General features: G+C 34.4%; 1 protein-coding gene across 1 annotated transcript in view; it reads right to left on the bottom strand.

Annotated features, from left to right (window-relative positions):
* LIN28B (lin-28 homolog B) overlaps window positions 1–20,226 on the bottom strand; it is a 111,772-nt gene that overhangs the window by 40,562 nt on the left and 50,984 nt on the right. The window contains exon 3 of the mRNA XM_042985328.1: window positions 16,720–16,904. Coding sequence (XP_042841262.1) covers window positions 16,720–16,904 — 185 coding nt within the window. The remainder of the gene's footprint in view (window positions 1–16,719; window positions 16,905–20,226) is intronic.

Raw genomic sequence — 20,226 nt, 5'->3', positions numbered from 1 at the left:
AATGTCAAGACTTTGAAATTTCTGCTAATTTAGAGGAAGCGAAGAGGTATCCCATTTAAATTAGTAATGCTAAGCATCTTATTGGTCTACTGAATATTTTAGTTTCATAAATTATTGTTTACTTGCTCATTTCCTATTGAGTTTTTACTTTTTTTTATTTGTAGTCTTTTATATATTTTGGATATTAATTCTTTATCAACTACATGCATTGCAAATATCTTTCCCCACTCTATATCTATTTTCTAACTTTGTTTATATTGTGGTGCTGGGCTATTGTATGTCAATTTGGTCATGGCTCTTTCTCTAGATGGTTCTGGGTTAGAGTTAGCCAAAAAGAGAAACTTGTACAAAATGTGGAAGGCTGAAATGAAACAGAAGCCATTATTCTTGGAGGGTCACTGTGGTTAGACACGGTTAACAGACAGACATAGATCTGCCCAGTGGGTCCCAGCTCATTCTCTCTGGTGTTCTATGCCCAGCTTCTTTTCCTGATGTTGGCCCTGTAGGGGCAAGCTGCCTGCCACCATCATCTGTAAACCCAGAGAGGTTCTAACTACAGAGGCAGCAGTTTCCACAGATCTCCTCAGAGGCTCCCTCTTCTCAGGTCCCCTGCAATACCAGATGTGCTTGGCTTTTTGGAATTCCCTACAAGGTCTGATTTGTCGGTCTACTCCAGGGTTTGTGAAGAGTGGTTAGTGACTATGACTATTTCTCTAATCGACGGACTCACTCTTCCCTTCCCTAGCAACTCCCATATTTGTTTAAGATCTAAATCCCCAATTTCCATAAGACTTAGAGTTCTATCTTCCTGAATGAAACCTTTGCCAGGTAGAAGTTTTAAATTCTGAAATAGTTAATTTAATCTTCTCTTATGGTCTGTGCTTTCTGTACATTTTTTTTTTCCAAACCCAAGGTCACAATGATATTCTCCTATATTTCCTTCTAATAAAGTTGTAAAGTTTTGTTTTATACTTTTAGGTCTTTAAACATGGTATGAGGTAGGGGTCCATTTTTACTTTTTCTCTATGGACTGATACAATCCCAGCACCATTTCTAATACTTTTATTATTTTCTAAGATCTGAAATGCCATCTCTGCCATATATCAAAGGTCTCTTTGTCTTTCACTGGGCCATTGCTTCACTTAATTACCATATACTTACCTGGTTGCTATATAACAAACATTGATATCTGGTAGAAAGAGCCCTCACACTTTGGTTCTCATCTACAAAACTATGTGGCTATATTGGCCCTATTCAACTTCCAAATCAGTTTTGGAATCAAGCTTATTGGAATTCTGAATGGAATCACATTGAATTTGTAGATTACTTTATGGTGAATTACCTTCTTTAAAATGTTGAGCCTTTCCATTCATTAACAAAATACCTTTCTCCATTTATTTGGGTCTGCTTTTACATCTCTCAGTATAAGTTTATCATTTTCTTCATAGAAGTCTGCCATATTGTGTTAGATTTATTCCTTAGTATAGTATAATATGGTTAATGTTCCAGTTGTAAAATAAACCTTTTTTGGAATTATAGTAAGTTTCTGGGGTACAGAATTGTTTTTGCATTCTTGATATTCAGTTGTTCTTAGTTCAGTTTTCTTGTACTGAACTTGTAACTAGCAATATTGTCAAATTTGTTTATTACAACTATTCATTTATTCCAACTATTCCACTAACTTATCTGTAGATAATTATGGATATAAAACCCTACTGTTTATATAACAAAGCATTTCATTTCTTCTTTTTCAATCCTTAGATATTCAGTTTTGTTTCCTTTTCTTATTGCATTGGTAGTACCTCCAGTACTTTCAATAATAAACCCAAGAGGGGACTCTAAACGGGCTACTAAAACTGAGGGGACTAAAAGCAAATGCTCAGATCAGGGAATATAGTCCTGAGTCAGCCAAATAGGAAAAAGCAGGAAGTGACTTAATAGCAGTTTCATACAATGGTCCTGTTAAAAAACTGCTATCCATATAAGTTTTTATTTGTGACCATGTAGAATGGCTAATGAGGAGGCAGGCCCAGGTTCAAATTTAAAGAGACCAGGTTCAAATTTGGCATTCAGCAATTAGGCTCCTCTGTGACTATATCCTGCTTTCCCAATTCATGAGTAGAGCTAGGAAACAGTTGTCCATAATATGTGATCCTTGAAAAACTGAGAGTTTTAAAAATAATTATAAAAATTATAAATAATATTCGTAGCCTTCATGGAAGGGCTAAATAAACTTTTTAGCATTTCTAGGGATTCTGAACATTTTCTACCGCCTCTAAGAGTCAACTCTTAGATAACTCTTTCTTTCCCAAAAGGAAGGAAAACACTTGATTTTGTTCCTTATTAATTCATATGTAAAATAATCATATAATAGACAAGACTAAATTTAAAGAAAAATTTTAGAGGCCAAAATTCTGGGTTATTTGAATTGAGATTTTCTTTTAAGAGAAGATGATCACAAGAGCTTTTTACCTTTACAAAACATTTTCTAAATTTAATATTTATTCTCTGCTTATATCCAAAGGCCTTACACATTAAAAATGGTCCTTCATCATGTGAAAATGTATCTATTAAAAGTATTACTTTATATAAAACCAATTATGAATCTGATTTTTCTAAATTAGAACCTGACTTACTAAATTACTACTTTTTACTGATAAGTGCAAGCAGATTAAAATGTACATATTACAAATTATTATATAAATAAGGTAATCCTATTTACACCAACAAAAGAAAATCTCATTGGAGTATGAATACAATTCAAGTTATAACTCTTGATCTGTTTATCTCAACCAAATTTCAAACAATTAAAATTCCAGTATAAATTTGAAAGAACCTTGCATAGGCTCTTCAAACTTAGCAGAACGAAATTTGACTTATACTTCCTTATTAATGGAGAATAAAGAAAAGCTAGCTCAAGGCTGCTAACAATTTTGTAATTACCTGGATTGTTACTTAGGCTTGAGGCTTAACACTAGTATTTCAAGTAGAGGGATTTAGCAAGTGTAAAGGATGGAAATTTTTTTGTTGATTAGTCTTCATCTTAATTAGTCCTTATTGGGTTCACACAGAAACAGAGTGGACACCACAGCAGATATAAACATGAGGACTTATGTTTTAAGTTTAAAAGTGTTATTCTGAACAATGTCATATGTTCATTAAAAATATACAGTTAGTAGTAAAGGCTAAATTAATTTCCTTTTTTGAAAGGATCTCCAAATTTTGAAATATTAGGCAATTCTTGTAACTCTTTGTATTGAAACCATACTATGAATATTTGATCTCACTTCACCAAGACCACAGTCTAAAGGAGCAAAGTTATATAAAGTTACTTGTTAAACCCACAATTCCTACTTAAAATATTGTTTAAGTTGCTTCTGGAATGAATACCCTTTTCTGCATCATTTACTGTTCATTTTGCTGAAAATAAAACAGCAATCGGAAAATCGACCTAAAATTGTGATTATCTGCCACTTAGATTCTGACCATTCTCATCAGACATCTTGGGAGACCTATGCAGCACCAAATGAAGCTCAGCCCCACACAATGTCTTGTGCAGGGTGATGAGAATGGCATATTGTCTGCCCAGTCTGAACAGAGGTCACAGCAGGGAGAGCATCTGCTAAGATAATGTGAATGAAGGAAACAACTATAATTGCCTCATTAAGAGATCTCTGGCAAAATGATCACAAGAAGAAAGGACTTGAGAAACTAACCTAAAATTAAGTCTACAATAAGAAAATTTGGGGTAGAATAAAAAATGCTAAAGAATTAAGGAAACTCAGGTATTCCATTGGTTTTACCAATGGCAACTTCGATGCAACAGTTCAGTTATTCAGCTCCAGCCCTTGCCAGTCATTAGTAGGAAGCAGAAGATACAAATCCACAGCTGTCCAGGATACAAAAAAAAAATGTGAAATAAAGGGTGGTGGAGAATTTCTTACAAGGGACCAAAACATAGGAACTAAAATTTAAAGTCTACATTTTGAAATTACAGTGAAACACATACAATTAAAGAAACATTTAAGAGGGAAAAGTGAAATATAAAAGAGCAAAGTCTAAGAAAGACAAAGGAGAAACTGTTTCTGTGTAATCAATTTACTTTCTTCTATTTTCTACCTTTACCTTTTAAAAATAGATTTTTCTTAAAAGTCAATAGTATAAATCACAACTAAATCCTCAGTCACTTTGAAATTATCAGCCAACATAGGTGCACATGTATTTTATTCAACATTGGTGATAAACTAAAATTATTTCAGAGTAAAAACTAAAGTAAACGTTATTACAATTTGAATTTAATTAAGTATCCAAACTGGACAGACACAAGACTAAAATGTATTGAAACTGACAAATTATTTTTGTATTTTTGGATATTTTGAGGTAGGTAAAGCGTGGTGAACTTAATTTGTACTATACAGTTAAATTTATTGTATAAATAGAATCTTCAATTATGGCTATTAAAATTTTCTGATTCCAACAAAAAACAGTAAAATTAGCTTGTTACGCCCATAAGCCAGGTTTAAAATAAGCAAACTATTTGATGACTTTGATGTTTTGCACCCAAAATGTGCTGGCTAATTTTTCCATTCCATTTACCATTCCAGTCTTTAAACTGCCTTAATCTCCTGCCCTCAGATGTTGACCTTGTAAGAATAGGGGTCATAGGTCAGAATAGACAGACCTCAAAGGATCTGGACTATCAATTCATGCCTGAGAGATTTCTCTTCCACAATAGGAACCTACTAAACAGCAAATTCCTAAATCTAATCACACAAGTATCAGGGTGAAACAGTTATTTATTGGAATTTGTTGATTTATAGTTTTCAAACATCTCCAGCATCTAAAGGGCATTTTCCTTTTTCTTTTGGGAGCAAATTCTGGGATATAATAAGTATGAAAAAAATCACTGAAGAACTTTTAATGCAAAACAGATACCCTTAATAAAATGGCATCATAAACTTAAGCAGATTTATTATTTTCAGGGATGCTAGGTATGTAGATTTCCAAATGAATAAAAACACAGCACTATAATTCCTAACTATAAAGTACCTGAAAAACTTTAAGTTATACCACAAAGATAATGAGAGGAAGACATTATACTGCTGAGGTGGATGGGGGAAGGGTAGAAGAGGGTTAGTTTTGAGCTCACTTGCTCTAAAGGTGAATGAGGGTATTAAATATTTTTTCTTTTTAATAAACAAATGAAAATATACAGTCCTTCAATGAGAAAAGCCTCAGTAGAGTAAAACAAAAAAAAAATCTTATGGTTTCCAAAACCTTTTTGCAAATTTAAGGAATTTAAAACTAAAAAATTCTGGCCCTGTAAAAATAACTTTACTATCATATATTTTCACTTTTATTATTTTTTTAAAGCAAGTTAGCTCTTCCAAGCTGAGAATAAATTAGATATATATAATGAGTTTCTGTTTATATTCACTTGGTCTTTCTGACCATAAATGGTAAATGCATCATAATGTGCCATTCTAATACTGGACTATAAAGAAATGTCAAATTTCATAATCAGTTTTTAAGTCTACATGAAGAGCATCTTAAAAATGATAAGTTAACAAGTCTTTTTAATATGATCAAATGAAAGGAATTTCCCACACTTCCGTGCCAAAAGCAGTAATACTGAACATCACAACAATTAACCTTCTTTCTAAACAAAATATATTAAAACTTCAACTCATGTAGAAAATAAAAAAGCTTAATCAAGTGTCAATGCAGTGATGCATATAAAATATTGCTTGAAGTGGAATGAAAACAATAGAACATTGGCATTATTTTCTGTTATTTTAAAATTTTCAGGTCAACATTGTTGAAAAGAACTGCATTATTATGAACAGCACTTCTTGGACTGTGTGGCTGGGTCAAAGATGTGGAAGGTTAAGGAGAACAAAGAAAATAGTCACTACCCTAGAAAAAACTTAGAATGAAAAAGGAGGTAAAAACAGAAACCATAAACAATAAAAAAATGAAGCTATATGTATACATCCAATATATATATCTACCATGTATGTATATGCACTTCAAATGTTTTTAAAACTTAAATGTATTTTTATTCCTTAATTATGTAAGTGACTAAGATCATTTCAACTTTATAAAAAAATTTCCAGACCATCTGTTTCAGTCCACATCATTTTTACTAATATTTGTAATTTACTAATACACTAATCATTTGTTAATATAAACTAAAATTTTATCACATGAAATATTTAATTGTATATTATAGTTTGACATGATTATTCCATATAAATACTAAAAACAAACAGTGGTAAATAAAATAATCCTTCTATTATCTTCCCCCACAATTTCATTCTGTTAGAAGTCACTTCTTTTACTTCAAAGTAAATTGTGGTCTTATAAAAAATAAAGAGTTACCAGATTTTGAGAAGAAAAATGGAGTTTTAAAATTTTATATTAACCACCTTCATTTCATTCTAAAGAGAGCTTTTTAGGGGTCATTAAATCTCTCCTCTTTTGATAATATACACTAAAAAATAAACAGCAAAAATAAATCAGAAATTATTTCATGTGAATTTTTTAAAAAACATTTAAATGTGGAGGACTTAAAATAAGACAAGATAACACACTGCTACTGAACTGAACACTGGTAACTGTATGCTAAATTCAGCAGAATTTTAAGACAGAATGAAAAAAAAAATCCCACTTTCTTTTATAAATAGTTTATGTAAAATTAAGACAAAATCCTTAAAATTATTTTATGTTTCTTGCCACAAAGACATAAATCCTCACAAATATGGTTCTATCATATATATATATATATATATATATATATATATATATATATATATTAAAATTGAACAAATACTTTCTTTTGAGTGATGGAACCCAATTTTGAATTTGTTAAATATATTAAATCCATGTAATAAAAACTTTATAGAGTTGTAATTTTTCAACCTGAAAGGACAGAAATTAGATTAAACTTTGTAATTTAATTTAAAAACATTCCAAGAGAAAAAAGATATTTTTCTGAACAGATGGTGTTTGAACAATTCATATTATTCATACACAAAAAATGAGCCTGGGTCTAAACCTCAAACCCATACAAAAATTAATTCTACATAGATTGATATGTAAATATAAAACATTAAACTATATAAAACTACAAGAAAAAAACATGGAGAAAAAAATCTTTGTGACCTAGGATTATGCAATAATTTCTTAAACATAACATCAAATAAACATGACATAAAATAAGAGATTATAACTGTTATTATCAAAATGTAAAACTTGAGCTCTGTGACAGATATTTAAGACATTGGAAAAATAAGCCAAAAACTCAGAAAAAAAAAATCTGTGAGTTATATATCTGACAAAGGACTAGTATCCACAATTTATACAAAGAGCTCTCAAAATGCAACAAGAAAACAATCCAGTAAAAATGGGCAAAAGGTATGAACAGTCACTTCACCAAAGAAGATATAAAGAGACACAAAAATATTTAAAAATGTCAGTATCAGAAGTATTTAGGGAAATGAAAGTTAAAAGCATGATAAGATGTTGCTATGCATCTTTTAGAATGGTTAAATTTTTTAATTCTGACAATACTAAATGCTGACAAAGATGTAGAGTAGTTGGAACTCCTATTATTCATATTATCGTTGGTGGGAATTCCAAAGAGTACAACCACCCTGAAAAAAAAAAAAAAATGGGCAGTTTCTTAGATCAGAGTGTAAATAAATGAAATAGAAACCAAAAAGACAACAGAAAGATCAGTGAAACCAAGAGCCAGTTCTTTGGAAAGATAAAACAGAAAAACCTTTAGCTAGACTTACTATGGAAAAAAGAGAGGGCTCAAATAAACGAAATTACAAATTAAAGAGGAGACATTATAGCTGATACCGCAGAAATACAAAGGCTCAAAAAAGACTACTATGAACAATTATACATCAACATATTGGACAACCTAGAAGAAATGGATGCATTCCTAGAAACACACAACCTACCAAGACTGAATTATGAAGAAACAGAGAATCCGAGTACACGAATTACTACTAAAGAGTAATACAAAATCTCCTAACAAAGAAAAGTTGAGGACTACATAGTTTCACTGGTAATTGTACCAAACAATTAAAGAAGACTTAATACCAATCCATCTCAAACACTTAAAATACAGAAGAGAAGGAAATACTTCTAAACTCATTTTATCAGGCCAGCATTACCCTGATACTGAAACTAGACAAGAATCCTGTAAGAAAATGATAGGTCAATATCCTTGAGGAACATAAATGCAAAGTCCTCAACAAAATATTAAAAAACTGAATTCAACAATACATTAAAAGGATCACATTCACTTCAACTGGGATTTATTCCAGAATTACAAGGATGTTCAAATCCACAAATCAATAAGTATATCACATTAACAAAATGGAGGACAAACATCATATGACCATCTGAATAGATGCAGAAGAAACATGTGACACAATTCAACATCCATTCATAATGTGAACTTTCAAAAAAGTGGGTATAGAGGAAACACACCAATATAATAAGGGCCACAAATGACAAGCCCACAGCTTAGCATTAATTATAGAATGGTGAAAAGCTGTAAGTTTTTCCTCTGAGATCAGAAATAATTCAAGGATGCCCACTCTTGCCACTTTTATTCAACATAGTAATAGAAGCCCTAACCAAAGCAGTTACACAAGAAAAAAAATAACTAAAAGGCTTTCAAATTGGAAAGGAAGAAGTATCTCCATTTGTAGATGACATGATACGCGCGCACACACACACACACACACACACACACACACACACACACAATTCAGCCTAAAAAGATCCTACCAAAACATAGTTACCACTAATAAATGAATTCAGTAGAGTTGCAAAATACAAAATCAATATACAAATATCAGTTGGGTTCTTATACACTAACAGTAAACTATCAGAAAGAGAAATTAAGAAAACAGTCTCATTTACATTGCATCAAAAAGAATAAAATATTTAGGAGGTGATAATGAAATACCTTAACCAGGAAGGTGAAGGATCTATACACTGAAACTACAAGAAATTAATGGAAAAATGTGAGGAAACACAAATAAATGAAAAGCTTTCTGTGCTCACGGACCGGAAGAATTAATATTGTTAAAACGTTCATACCACTCAAAGTGATCTACAGATTCAGTGGAATCCCTATCAAATTCCAATGGCATTTTTCACTGGCATAGTACATACTAACCTAGAATTTGAATGGAACCACAAAAGACACTGAATAGCCAAAGCAACCTGAAGGAATAACAAAGCTGATGGCATCACACTCTCTGATTTCAAACTGTATTAACAAAGAGTAGTAATCAAACAATATGGTACTGGCATCAAAACAGACCCATAGGTCAATGAAACAGAACAGAAAGATCAGAAATCAACCCACATGTATATGGAAAATTATGACAAAGGAGCCAAGAATATATACAGTGAGAAAGGACAGTCTCTTCAGTAAATGGTGTTGGGAAAACTGGGCAGTTACATGCAAAAAAACCAAAACTGGACCGCTATCTTACACCATATGTAAAAACTAACTCAAAATAGATTCAACACTTGAATGGGGAGACCTGAAAGCACAAAACTCTTCAAAGAAAACATAAGGTGTGAGCTTCCTGACATCAGTCTTGGCAATGATTTTTTGGGTTTGACCAAAAGAGCAAAACAAACAAGTGAAACTAAATCCAAATAAAACACTTCTACACAGCAAAAGAAACCATTAACAAAATGAAAAGGCAACCTATAAAATGGGAGAAAATATTTGCAAATCATATATCTGATGAAGGGTTAATTTAATATTCAAAGTATATAAAGAACTCATACAACTCATTAGCAAACAAACAGTCTGATTACAAATAGGCAGAGGAACTGAATAGATATTTTTCCAAAGAAAACTATATGATGGACAACAGGTACATGAAAAGGTGCTCAACATCACTAAACATCAGGGAAATTCAAATCAAAAGCACAGTAAGATATCACTTCACATCTGTTAGAATGGCTATTATAAAAAGACAAGAAATAACACGCATTGCTGAAGATGTGGAGAAAAGGGAATGCTTGTGCACTGTTGACAGAAGGGAAGGGAGACCACATCTACAGCAGACCTTTATCACTGCTGCTCCTTATTTTCACTTGCATTGTGTTGTCCTATATTTATCACAGTTCCTTTTGAACAGCTTTTTAAGTATTTGGGAAGTTTACATTGCTATCTTCTTCCTCCTGGTTCTCTGCACCCAACTGTCCCACTGTTGGTGGGAATGTAAATCATTTCAGGCAAAATGGAAAACAATATGGAGATTTCTCAAAAATTTAAAAATAGAATTACCATATGATCCAGCAATTCCACATCTGGGTATATATCCAAAGGAAATTAAATCATTATCTTGAAGAGATATCTACCCCCCACCATGTACTCTGCAGCATTATTTACAATAAATAGCTGAGACACAGAAACAACCTAAGAATCTACTGACAAATAGATAATGAAACTGTGAGATACACACACACAAATATTAATCAGCCATAAAAAGATGGAAATCCAGTCATTTGGGACAACTTGAATGGATCCTGAAAGCATTTGCTAGGTGAAATAAGTCAGCTAGAGAAAGATAAATACCATATCATCTTACTTATCTTAGAATCTAAAGAAACCAAACATACAGAAACAGAGAGATTGGTGGTTGTCAGAGGTGGGGGTTGGGAGCTGGGGGGAATATGTTAACGTGATCAAAAGGTACAGACTTCTAGTTGTAAGACAAATAAGTTCTAAGGTTTCATGTACAGCACATGGTCTAAAGTTAATAACACGTATCATGTATTTGAAAGTTGCTAAGAGTAATGTTGAAAATCTTATCACAAGAAAAAAATTCTAATTATGTGAAGTGATGGGTATTAATTTAAACTTAGTGTGGTAATCATTTACATATATGAAATCATTATATTGAACACCTTAAGCTAATACAATGTTGTATGTCAATTATATCTCAATCAAACTGGGGGAGGGGAGGTACAATTCCACTTCTATTCATGGAAGGCAAAACTATAGTGACAGAGAATAGGTCAGTGGTTGCCAAGAGTTTTAGGTGGAGGAGTGACTACAAAAGACACAGTTAAAAAAGACAAAGGGAAATTCTGAGGATGAGGAAATGTTGTGAATCCAGACTATGATGGTAGCTACATGAACACGTGTGAAAATTCACAGAAGTATACATGAAAAGAAAAAAGTTAATTTTACTATATCACAATCTTAAAAATAAAATAAAAACAACTCTTCAACCAAACAAAAAACCCAGAAATATACCAATGCTTACTTTTTAAAATAGAAATTTACTGGGGACACCTGGGTGGCTCTTTCGGTTAAGCCAACGACTTCAGCTCAGGTCATGATCTCATGGTTCATGAGTTTGAGCCCCACATCAGGCTCTGCACTCACAGTGTGGTGACTGCTTGGGATTCTCTCTCTCTCCCTCTCTCTCTGTCCCTCCGGAACTCATGATTTCTCTCTCTCTCAAAATACTTAAAAAAAACAGAAATTAACTGGAATTCTGGCTTTCTAGTACTTCAGCAAACCAAAGCAATTATTTAATACCTTTATTTTAAATACTCTGTAGGCTAGGAGTTGAAAGTATTTTATGCCAATAAGTAAGAAATACTCAAAAAATGATAGGATGTGTCAAAAGGACACAGAAACCAGCTGGAAGGGGCTCCTAGTGAGAGAATCTGGGAAATTTGAGCATTAAAATACATAACACAATTTATTGAAAAAAAAACCCAGAAATTCATGATCCATATTGAAATAATAAATGAAAAATGGAAAGTTTGATAAAGAATGGGATATTTACATGGCCTAAAAGTATCTCACCACAAATTGCTGATTAATCACAAAAAGAAAAAGTCTGGGTGGACATCTTAATCATTTCATGTCAGCACCATTTCACACACTGCATTTTTTGAAATACCTTTCCCTGACTTCTGAGATAAAACCCTCTCTTGGTTTTCTTCCTATTTCCCTCCTTCTAACTTAGTGCCCTTTGCTATTCCTCCTACAATTCCTGATCCCTAAATGCTGGAGTGCCCTAGGGCTCACTCTGATGGTGATCTCATTCAGTCTTAAGGCTGCAAATATTGTCGATTTGCTGAATATTGCCAAGTTTTTATCTGTAGCCCTGGAACTCCAAACTCATGCATCTACCTGCTTAATGTATGATTTCCACTTGGATGTCTACAATAAATCTCTAACGAAATATATCTGAGATCATACTTCTGATTTCGTGCTCCTTCCCTAGTCTTCTCCCTCTTGGTAAATAAATGGTCCCTCCATCCTTCTGGTTGCTTAGGCCAAACAAATCTTGGAGTCATCCCGAATGTTTTACTTTGTCTCACGGTCCACCTCTGAACCACAGTGAATCCTGTTGTCTGTCTGTACGTTCACAATGTCAGGGTTTTTGTCCCCACCTCTACTACTACCATCCCAATCTGAACCACCATTATGTCTTTTCTGCATAAATGGAACTGCCTCCTTAGTGATCTCACAGCTTCCATCCTTGCCCCTCCACTTTGTGCTGTCATCACAATGGCCAGAATGACACTTTTAAGGAGATAAATCAGCTCATGTTACTTTTCAACTTGGAAGTTTTCCAATGATTTCCCATTTTCCTTCAAATCAAAGTCCTTACAATGGTTGACAGTCTTACAGGAATCTCCTGCTATCTTCCTTCTCTAGTCTTGACCTCTACTACTCTCCCTCTCTTCCTGAGTCCAATCTAGCACATGTGTAAAACATTCCAGAACTATAGTTAAACTTTTTATCTAAAAGACATGATAAGGGGTGCCTGGGTGGCTCAGTTGGTTACGCATTCGACTTTGGCTTAGGTCATCATCTCACGGTTCATGGGTTCGAGCCCTGTGTCAGGCTCTGTGCTGACAGCTCAGGGTATGGAGCCTGCTTGGGGTTCTGTGTCTCCCTCTCTCTCTGCTCACGCTCTCTCTCTCTCTCTCTCTCACTCTCAAAAATAAACATTTAAAAAATAAAAAATAAATGTAAAGAAGACATGGAAAAATAAAGGACTTTGTTTTATTTTTCTTTACTTGACTTGTATGTGTGTATATATATACTATCTCTCTCTTCAGGGGCAGAAAAACTAACAGGTAAGTGTACCAGTATACACATTTTCATGGACTTTTTTTTATATATATAAAAAATAAGCTCCTAAAAATGCAGATGAAAACTGAATTTATTCTCTTACTGATGGCTTTTCAAACCAGGGTAAAATATGGACAGGCAATAATAAGTGCTATTGAGATAACTAGCTATGAACTTGGAGAAAAGGAAAGCTAGATCCTAATAGTCCTCTTCAAAAACAAATTATACACAAAGAGAAGAAATAGTTAAATGTAAAAGATAAATTAATAAAAATTATATAAGAAAATATAGATAGATATAGTATATTATTAATTTTGTAATTTGTAAAGGCAAATAGCAATCAAGTTGGACAGCATCAAGGGCACAGTGACAGACTTGTCTGTATACAAAAGTTTTTAAAAGTTACTATAATTAAATCTAAATTATATTTCACAAGCTGAAAAGATATTTATCTGTTTGCAAAAACAGTTAACATCACAGATATACAAAGAGAATGTGAGAAAATTGAAAATACATATTGGTCTCTTTAGCTGGTTCCTAGCAGGAACTCTTAAAATGTTTATCATTTCCTAAGTGAGAAGACCACTAGAATCATCTCTTGTTCTAACATCTCCTTTGTTCTAACATAGGACCATCTCTTATTTTAACAGGAGTCTTTGACCCCTGTTCCTGACACGGGACTCCTAAAACTCTTATAATTTCCTTGGGTGACCGGGGTGTATCTTATTCTAATGAGGCAACTCTGGGTGGCTTCTGGATGAGAGCTGGTCACCAGAAAGACCAAACCATGATTGGAAGCTTGGATTTTTCAGCCCTGCTCTCCATTCTCTTAAGAAGGGAGAAAGGCTGAAAATGAAGTTAATGATTAATCATGCCTATGTGAGGAATTCTCCATAAAATCCCAGTAGTGAGGAGTTCAGAGAGCTTCCAGATGGACCAACACATTCACAACGGAAGGGTGACGCACCCCAACTCTACCTAGACAGAAGCTCCTGTACTCGGGACCTCCCAGACCTCAATCTATGTTTTCTCCATCTGGCTGTTATTCTGTATCCTTTATCATATCCTTTAATAAACTGGTAAATGTAAGTGTTTCCCTCAGATCTGTGAGCCACTCTAGCAAATTAATCAAACCTGAGGAGGGAGTTGTGAGTACCTCTGATTTACAGCCAAACAGAAGTTGTGGGTAACCTCCAGACCCACTTCTTGGAATGACATCTGAAGTGTGTGGAGGGATATAGTCTTGCGGGACTTAGACCTTAACCTGGGATCTGACTCTATCTCCTGGTAGATGTGTCAGAATTGAGTTAAACTGTAGGACACCCAGCTGGTGTTGTGGAGAACTGTTAGGTGTGGGGGTAAAATCGCCACACACTTGATGTCAGAAATGGAATGCCGTGTAAAAGTAAAGGAGACACACAAGAGAAAAACATAGTAGGGAAGAACTGGGTTTGTCATAGTAGGAAAGAAGAAAATTGAGTTCTTTCCTAAAAAGCGAACTTTCAAATCAATAAGAGCAAATAAACACCTCAATAGGAACATGAGAAAAGGACACGAAACATATAATTCATAGAAGTAAAAACTGAAAAAATAAAAATATATTTAACCTCTAATATAATCAAAGGATGCAAAGAAAAAAAATGAGCTGTTACCTCTTAACCTAAACCATTGGAAAATATTTTTTAAATGACATCATTCAGGGGCACCTGGCTGGCTCAATTGGTAAGGCATGTGACTCTTTATTTCAGGGTTGGGAGTTTGAGCCCACATTGTGTATAGAGTTTACTTCAAAAATAATAAAATCTTAAAATAAAATAAAATGACATCATTCAATGAGTAGTCTCATTTTTTTTAATGTTTATTTATTTATTTTGAGAGAGAGAGAGAGAGCCCAAGCGTGGGCAAGTGGTAGAGAAAGGGTGAAAGAGAGAATCCCAAGCAGGCTCCACACTGTCAGTGCAGAGCCTGACACAGGGCTCCATCCCATGAACCATGACCATGACCTGAGCTGATATCAAGAGTCAGATGCATAACTGACTGAGCCACCCAGGCACCCCGAGCAGTCTCATTTTTGAAGGGGTTGTATGTTGGCCCTAATCATTTCTGGAGAGCAACCTGGAAATAGATAATAAAAAAAATCTTTAATGTTTATTTATTTATTTTGAGAGAGAGAGCACACACGAGTGGGGGAGGGAAAGAGAGAGAGTACAAGCAAGAGAGGGAAAGAGAGAATCCCAAACAGGCTCCCTGCTGTCAGCACACAGCCAACTTGGGACAAATTCTCACAAACCATGAGGTCATGACCTGAGCCAAAATCAAGAGACACTCAACCAACTAAGCCACCCAGGCACCCCTAGATATCAAAAATTTTCAAATGCACTGTTTTTGATCCAATTTTTTCACTATTAGGTATTTATCCTAAGGAAATAATCAGACAATTTTTCAAAAATGTACATATAAGGATTCCCACTGTAATGCTACTGATGAGGTCAAACCATTCAAAACAGCTTAAATTTAACAAATTAGTTTATTAGCCTTGTTTAAACTCTGGTACATTCATTTCTTTTAATTTTTTTTAATGTATATTTATTTTTGAGAGACAGAGACAGAGTGCAAGCAGGAGAGGGGCAGACAGAGGAGACACGGAATTGGAAACAGGCTCCAGGCTCTGATCTGTCAGCACAGAGCCCAATGTAGGGCTCGAACTCACCTGCTGTGAGATCATGACCTAAGCTGAAGTCAGATGCTTATAAATTCTGGTACATTCAAAAAATAAATAAATTATGGGGCGCCTGGGTGGCTCACTTGGTTAAGCATCTGACTTCGGCTAAGGTCATGATCTCACAGTTTGTGGGTTCGAGCCCCACGTCAGGCTCTGTGCTAACAGCAAGGGGCCTGGAGCCTGCTTGGAATTCTGTGTCCCCCCTTTCTCTTTGCCCCTCCCCCACTCACACTCTCTTTCTCTCTCTCTCTCTCTCTCTCTCAAAAATAAACCAACATTAAAAATAAATACATAAATAATAATAAATAAATAAATTCTGGTACATTTACACAGTGGGAATTTATGCAGGTATTTATGACTGATAGGAAATGCTACATGATATACTGTTAAGTGATTTAAAAAATGCAAGTTTCAAAAATACTGCATATATATTAGGATTCCCACCTCTGGTTAGGATTTCAAATGACTTTTTTCCTGATTTCTTTACAATTTTTTTAAGTTTTTTAATATATGAGTTGTCTCTTAAAAACAGATGAAACAATAAATGTATTTTCCTTTGAGAAAACAGGTGAGGTGTTACGATGTACCGAGGGACAACACTATCTGTTGGGAACCTTGACTCCTCCTTTGTGATCTCAGAACAGTCTGGTGGAAATAGTGCACACAGAGAGTTCAAATTGCAAGGTAGCCTATATTCCTGATAGAGTTTATTCAACTACACAATAATAGCATTTTATTTACTTTGGTTAGAATATATAAAGCCCAATAACATAGAAAATACAAATAAATTTTCAGAATTTTTTTCCAAATACAATAAACTCATAAACTAACAAAGTAAAATGATTACCTATCTCCCTTTGGTTTTCTTTTTTGTAGTGTCTTCCCTTTGGGTCTTCTTTCGCTTCCTAAACAAGGGCTCCCACCAGGTCCAGTTACCCGTATTGATTCAAGGCCTTTGGAAGATTTTTTAAATGTGAATTCCACTGGTTCTCCTTCTTTTAGGCTTCTAAATCCTTCCATGAATAATTTGCTCTGTAAAGAGCAGGGGAGGGAGACAGAGAGAAAGAGAGATCATGATTATCAATGTTTTATATATTTTCTCTATGATTTTCAAATTCACAGAGCAAGATATATTCACTATTAGCCATTACAAAGTATGAAATCTTTTTTTAAGTTCAATAAAAGTTACACCATTTTAAGGTTTCCTGTTGCAATGCCGGCAATGGGAGATAAACTAAGACCATTTTTTAAGGCAATTTGGTGATACTTACAAAAATTTTAATGTGCATATTCTTTGACCCAGCAATTCCACTTCAAGGACTCTCCTACAGACATACTCACACACAAAGGTTCAAAAACAAAAGAAGAAGACCTATATCAAAATTCACTGCAGCACTGTCTGTTAAAAAAAAATTACAACTACCCTAATGTCCACCAATGGGAAACCAATCTTACAGATTAGAGTGTAGCTATATAATATTATTGAGCCATGAAAAGATCTACATGTCTCGCCATCTGCAACATGGATGGACCTAGAGGGTATTATCCTAAGTGAAGTAAGTCAGACAGAAAAGACAAAACTGTATAATTTCACTTATATGTGCAATCTAAAAAACCAAACAAATAAAGCAGAAACAGATTCATAAATACATAGAACTGATGGCTGGGGGAAAATGGGTGAATGGCAGTGGGAGGAACAGGCTCCAGTTACGAAAGAATACCATAATACCACCTACGTAAAGAAGTTTTTAAAACATACATGTTTATTTATATAGAGAGGAGGTTCTTTTCTTCAGTTCTTTTTTTTTGGAAAGTGGGAAAGCTTGTTGGTATACACATTATTGTACGTTTTTGTTTTTTATAATTTGAAAGGAAATAGATTTTTACAGTTTGAAATATAGTGGATTTTTGTGGAGGGGAAAAAGTTTCCCGATTGCAAAAGTGTAACCTTGGTTACAAATATTAATTGGCTTTTTCGATCTCTTTTCATCAAAGTCAATGTGCCAATTCAAAATAACTAAAAATAATTAAATCATTAGTTTTATGTTTTCAAATGCTTTTGTGTGTATTTTATGGGTCTAATTTGGAATATCATGTAGTTTTCAAAGACTTTTATGAATTTGGGGGCAAAAGGAAGCAAAACTAAATATGATGGGAGCCCTTGGGTCAAGTCCATTTCTTTAAGTAAACAGCTACACAGCTTTGAAAGAGCCATTTCATCTCTTTTCTGTTTATCTGTAAATTTAAGGGATTTGAGTTTCCCCACGTGTATCCTAAGGAACAATGAATGGTTCCAAGAAAGACTCCATGAAAAAAGGATTTTGTGGTCAAATAAGTTTGTAAAATGCTCTACCTTGTTTCTCCTTAGATGAATCACATTAGCATATATTAAAGTCTCCGAGATTCATACCCCTCCTCTCCACTCCCTAAATAAAAATTTTGTTTGACTCTGTTTATTTAACCCAGCAATTTCCTGACTGAATTGATCTCAGAGCCGTTTCTTTATGACTACAGTTGACAAGCACACTTAGGGAAATACCGGACCAGAAAGTCTTTACCCCTCCTGAGTCCATGACTCTAAAGGCAGCTAAATAATTACATACAACCAAACAATTACATGGAACAAATAAAAACAACACTTCAAAATTCAAGGCAAAGGGAGATTATTCATGGTGAAAGTGATAGGACACATGAAAACACGGTTTTTAACCAGTCATCTGATGCTTCAAATTCCTTCATGTGGAAGTCTGCAATTTGGCATCACCTTTATTGCTGTCTGATGTCATGCAGAAGTTAAGGGGGAAAACTCACAACTTCCTACACTCCTTAAAATAACAAAAAAAAAATTTACTGTTTTTAAAGCTTTATTTAGTATTTTCAAATCTTCCCCCCCCCAAGCTTTCTCCTCACTAATTATAAATAGTTCTTTTGATTTCATTTCCTTTTTCACTCCCCAGTCAAGAAAGTCCAGATTATCAAATCAGATGAAGTGGAGCATACACAGGTCAACTATAGCAATTAAGAGAATAAAGGGACAGCAGTTTTAACTAGAGCTATCGTATGCTCATGTTTTGTTGATGTAATATAAATTCTATCACTTATTTCCTCACAGTTCTTAGTATGTGGGTGTATTTCACCTTCTATTACTACAATTTTTGATAGGTATCATTTATAAGTGAATTGTTTCTCCAAATTTACAGTAAAATTCTACTCTAGTAGACCACTAAGTTCTGGCTATTCTTCATGATATTCTTAAAGAATAACTTTTTTAAGTCTATCTTACATTACTCCTTCCCAAAATTAGTATATAAGGCAATTTAGACTCATAATAATAGACAAATAATTGACTATCTCCTACCTGGGTAATTGTAATTGTTTCTTCATTGGCATTTCAGCATCAAGTCTCCTCCTTATTCCATAACATCTTCCATATCTACATATTCTCTCAGAATAAATCTTAGCCTATTAGTCTCCTGTCTCAAAATTCTACCTCTCCCAGACTGTAGACAGAGACCGTCCATAATCTTACCTCTAGTTATACTATATATTGTATGATTCCAATTATATGACTTTGTATAAAAGTTAAAACTATGGAGACAGTAAAGAGATCAGTGGTTTCCAGGGATTGGGTGGAGCAGAGGGTGAAGAGAGAGAAATAGGTAGAACACGTAGGAATTTTAGGGCAGTGAAAATAGTCCACATGATACCATAACAATGGATAGAGGCCATTACACATTTGACCAAACCCACAGAACACCAAGAGTGAACCCTAATATAGACAAAGGACTTTGGGGTAATTATGATGGATTATCGGTTCATTGATTGCAACAAATATACCACTCTACCAGAGGATGTTGATAATGGGTCTCAACCCCCACCCCAACCCCAGCTCCAAGAGGAGGGAGACAGAATCCAAAGTAGGCTCCAGGCCCTGAGCTGTCAGCACAGAGGCCGACGCGGGGCTCAAACTCATGAACCGCGAGATCACAACCTGAGCCAGAGTCAGACACTTAACCGACTGAGCCACTGACGCACCCCTAGAGATTGAGTTTAATTGCCAATCTTCAATCTAAGTTTTGTAAGTCAATGTAGGTTTTGTAATGAAACTTCCATAAAAACCAAAAAGGTGAGGTGTGGAGAGCTTCTAAGTTGGTAAACATGTGGAGATACTGCAGAATCACGTGCCTCGAAGGGCATGGGAGCTCTGTGCCCTTCCCACATATCTTGCCTTATGCATCTCTTCCACCTGGCTGTTCCTAGGTTATATCCTTTTATAATAAAGCAGTGACCTAGTAAACAAAATGTTTCTCTGTGTTCTGTAGCTCTAGCAAATTACTCAAACCCATGGAGGTTG

This window comes from Panthera tigris, chromosome B2 (genome assembly GCF_018350195.1).
Source record: "Panthera tigris isolate Pti1 chromosome B2, P.tigris_Pti1_mat1.1, whole genome shotgun sequence".
Lineage (NCBI taxonomy): Eukaryota > Metazoa > Chordata > Mammalia > Carnivora > Felidae > Panthera > Panthera tigris.
The sequence above is the reverse complement of the archived record's forward strand: the minus strand, read 5'-3'. Positions and strand labels throughout refer to the sequence as shown.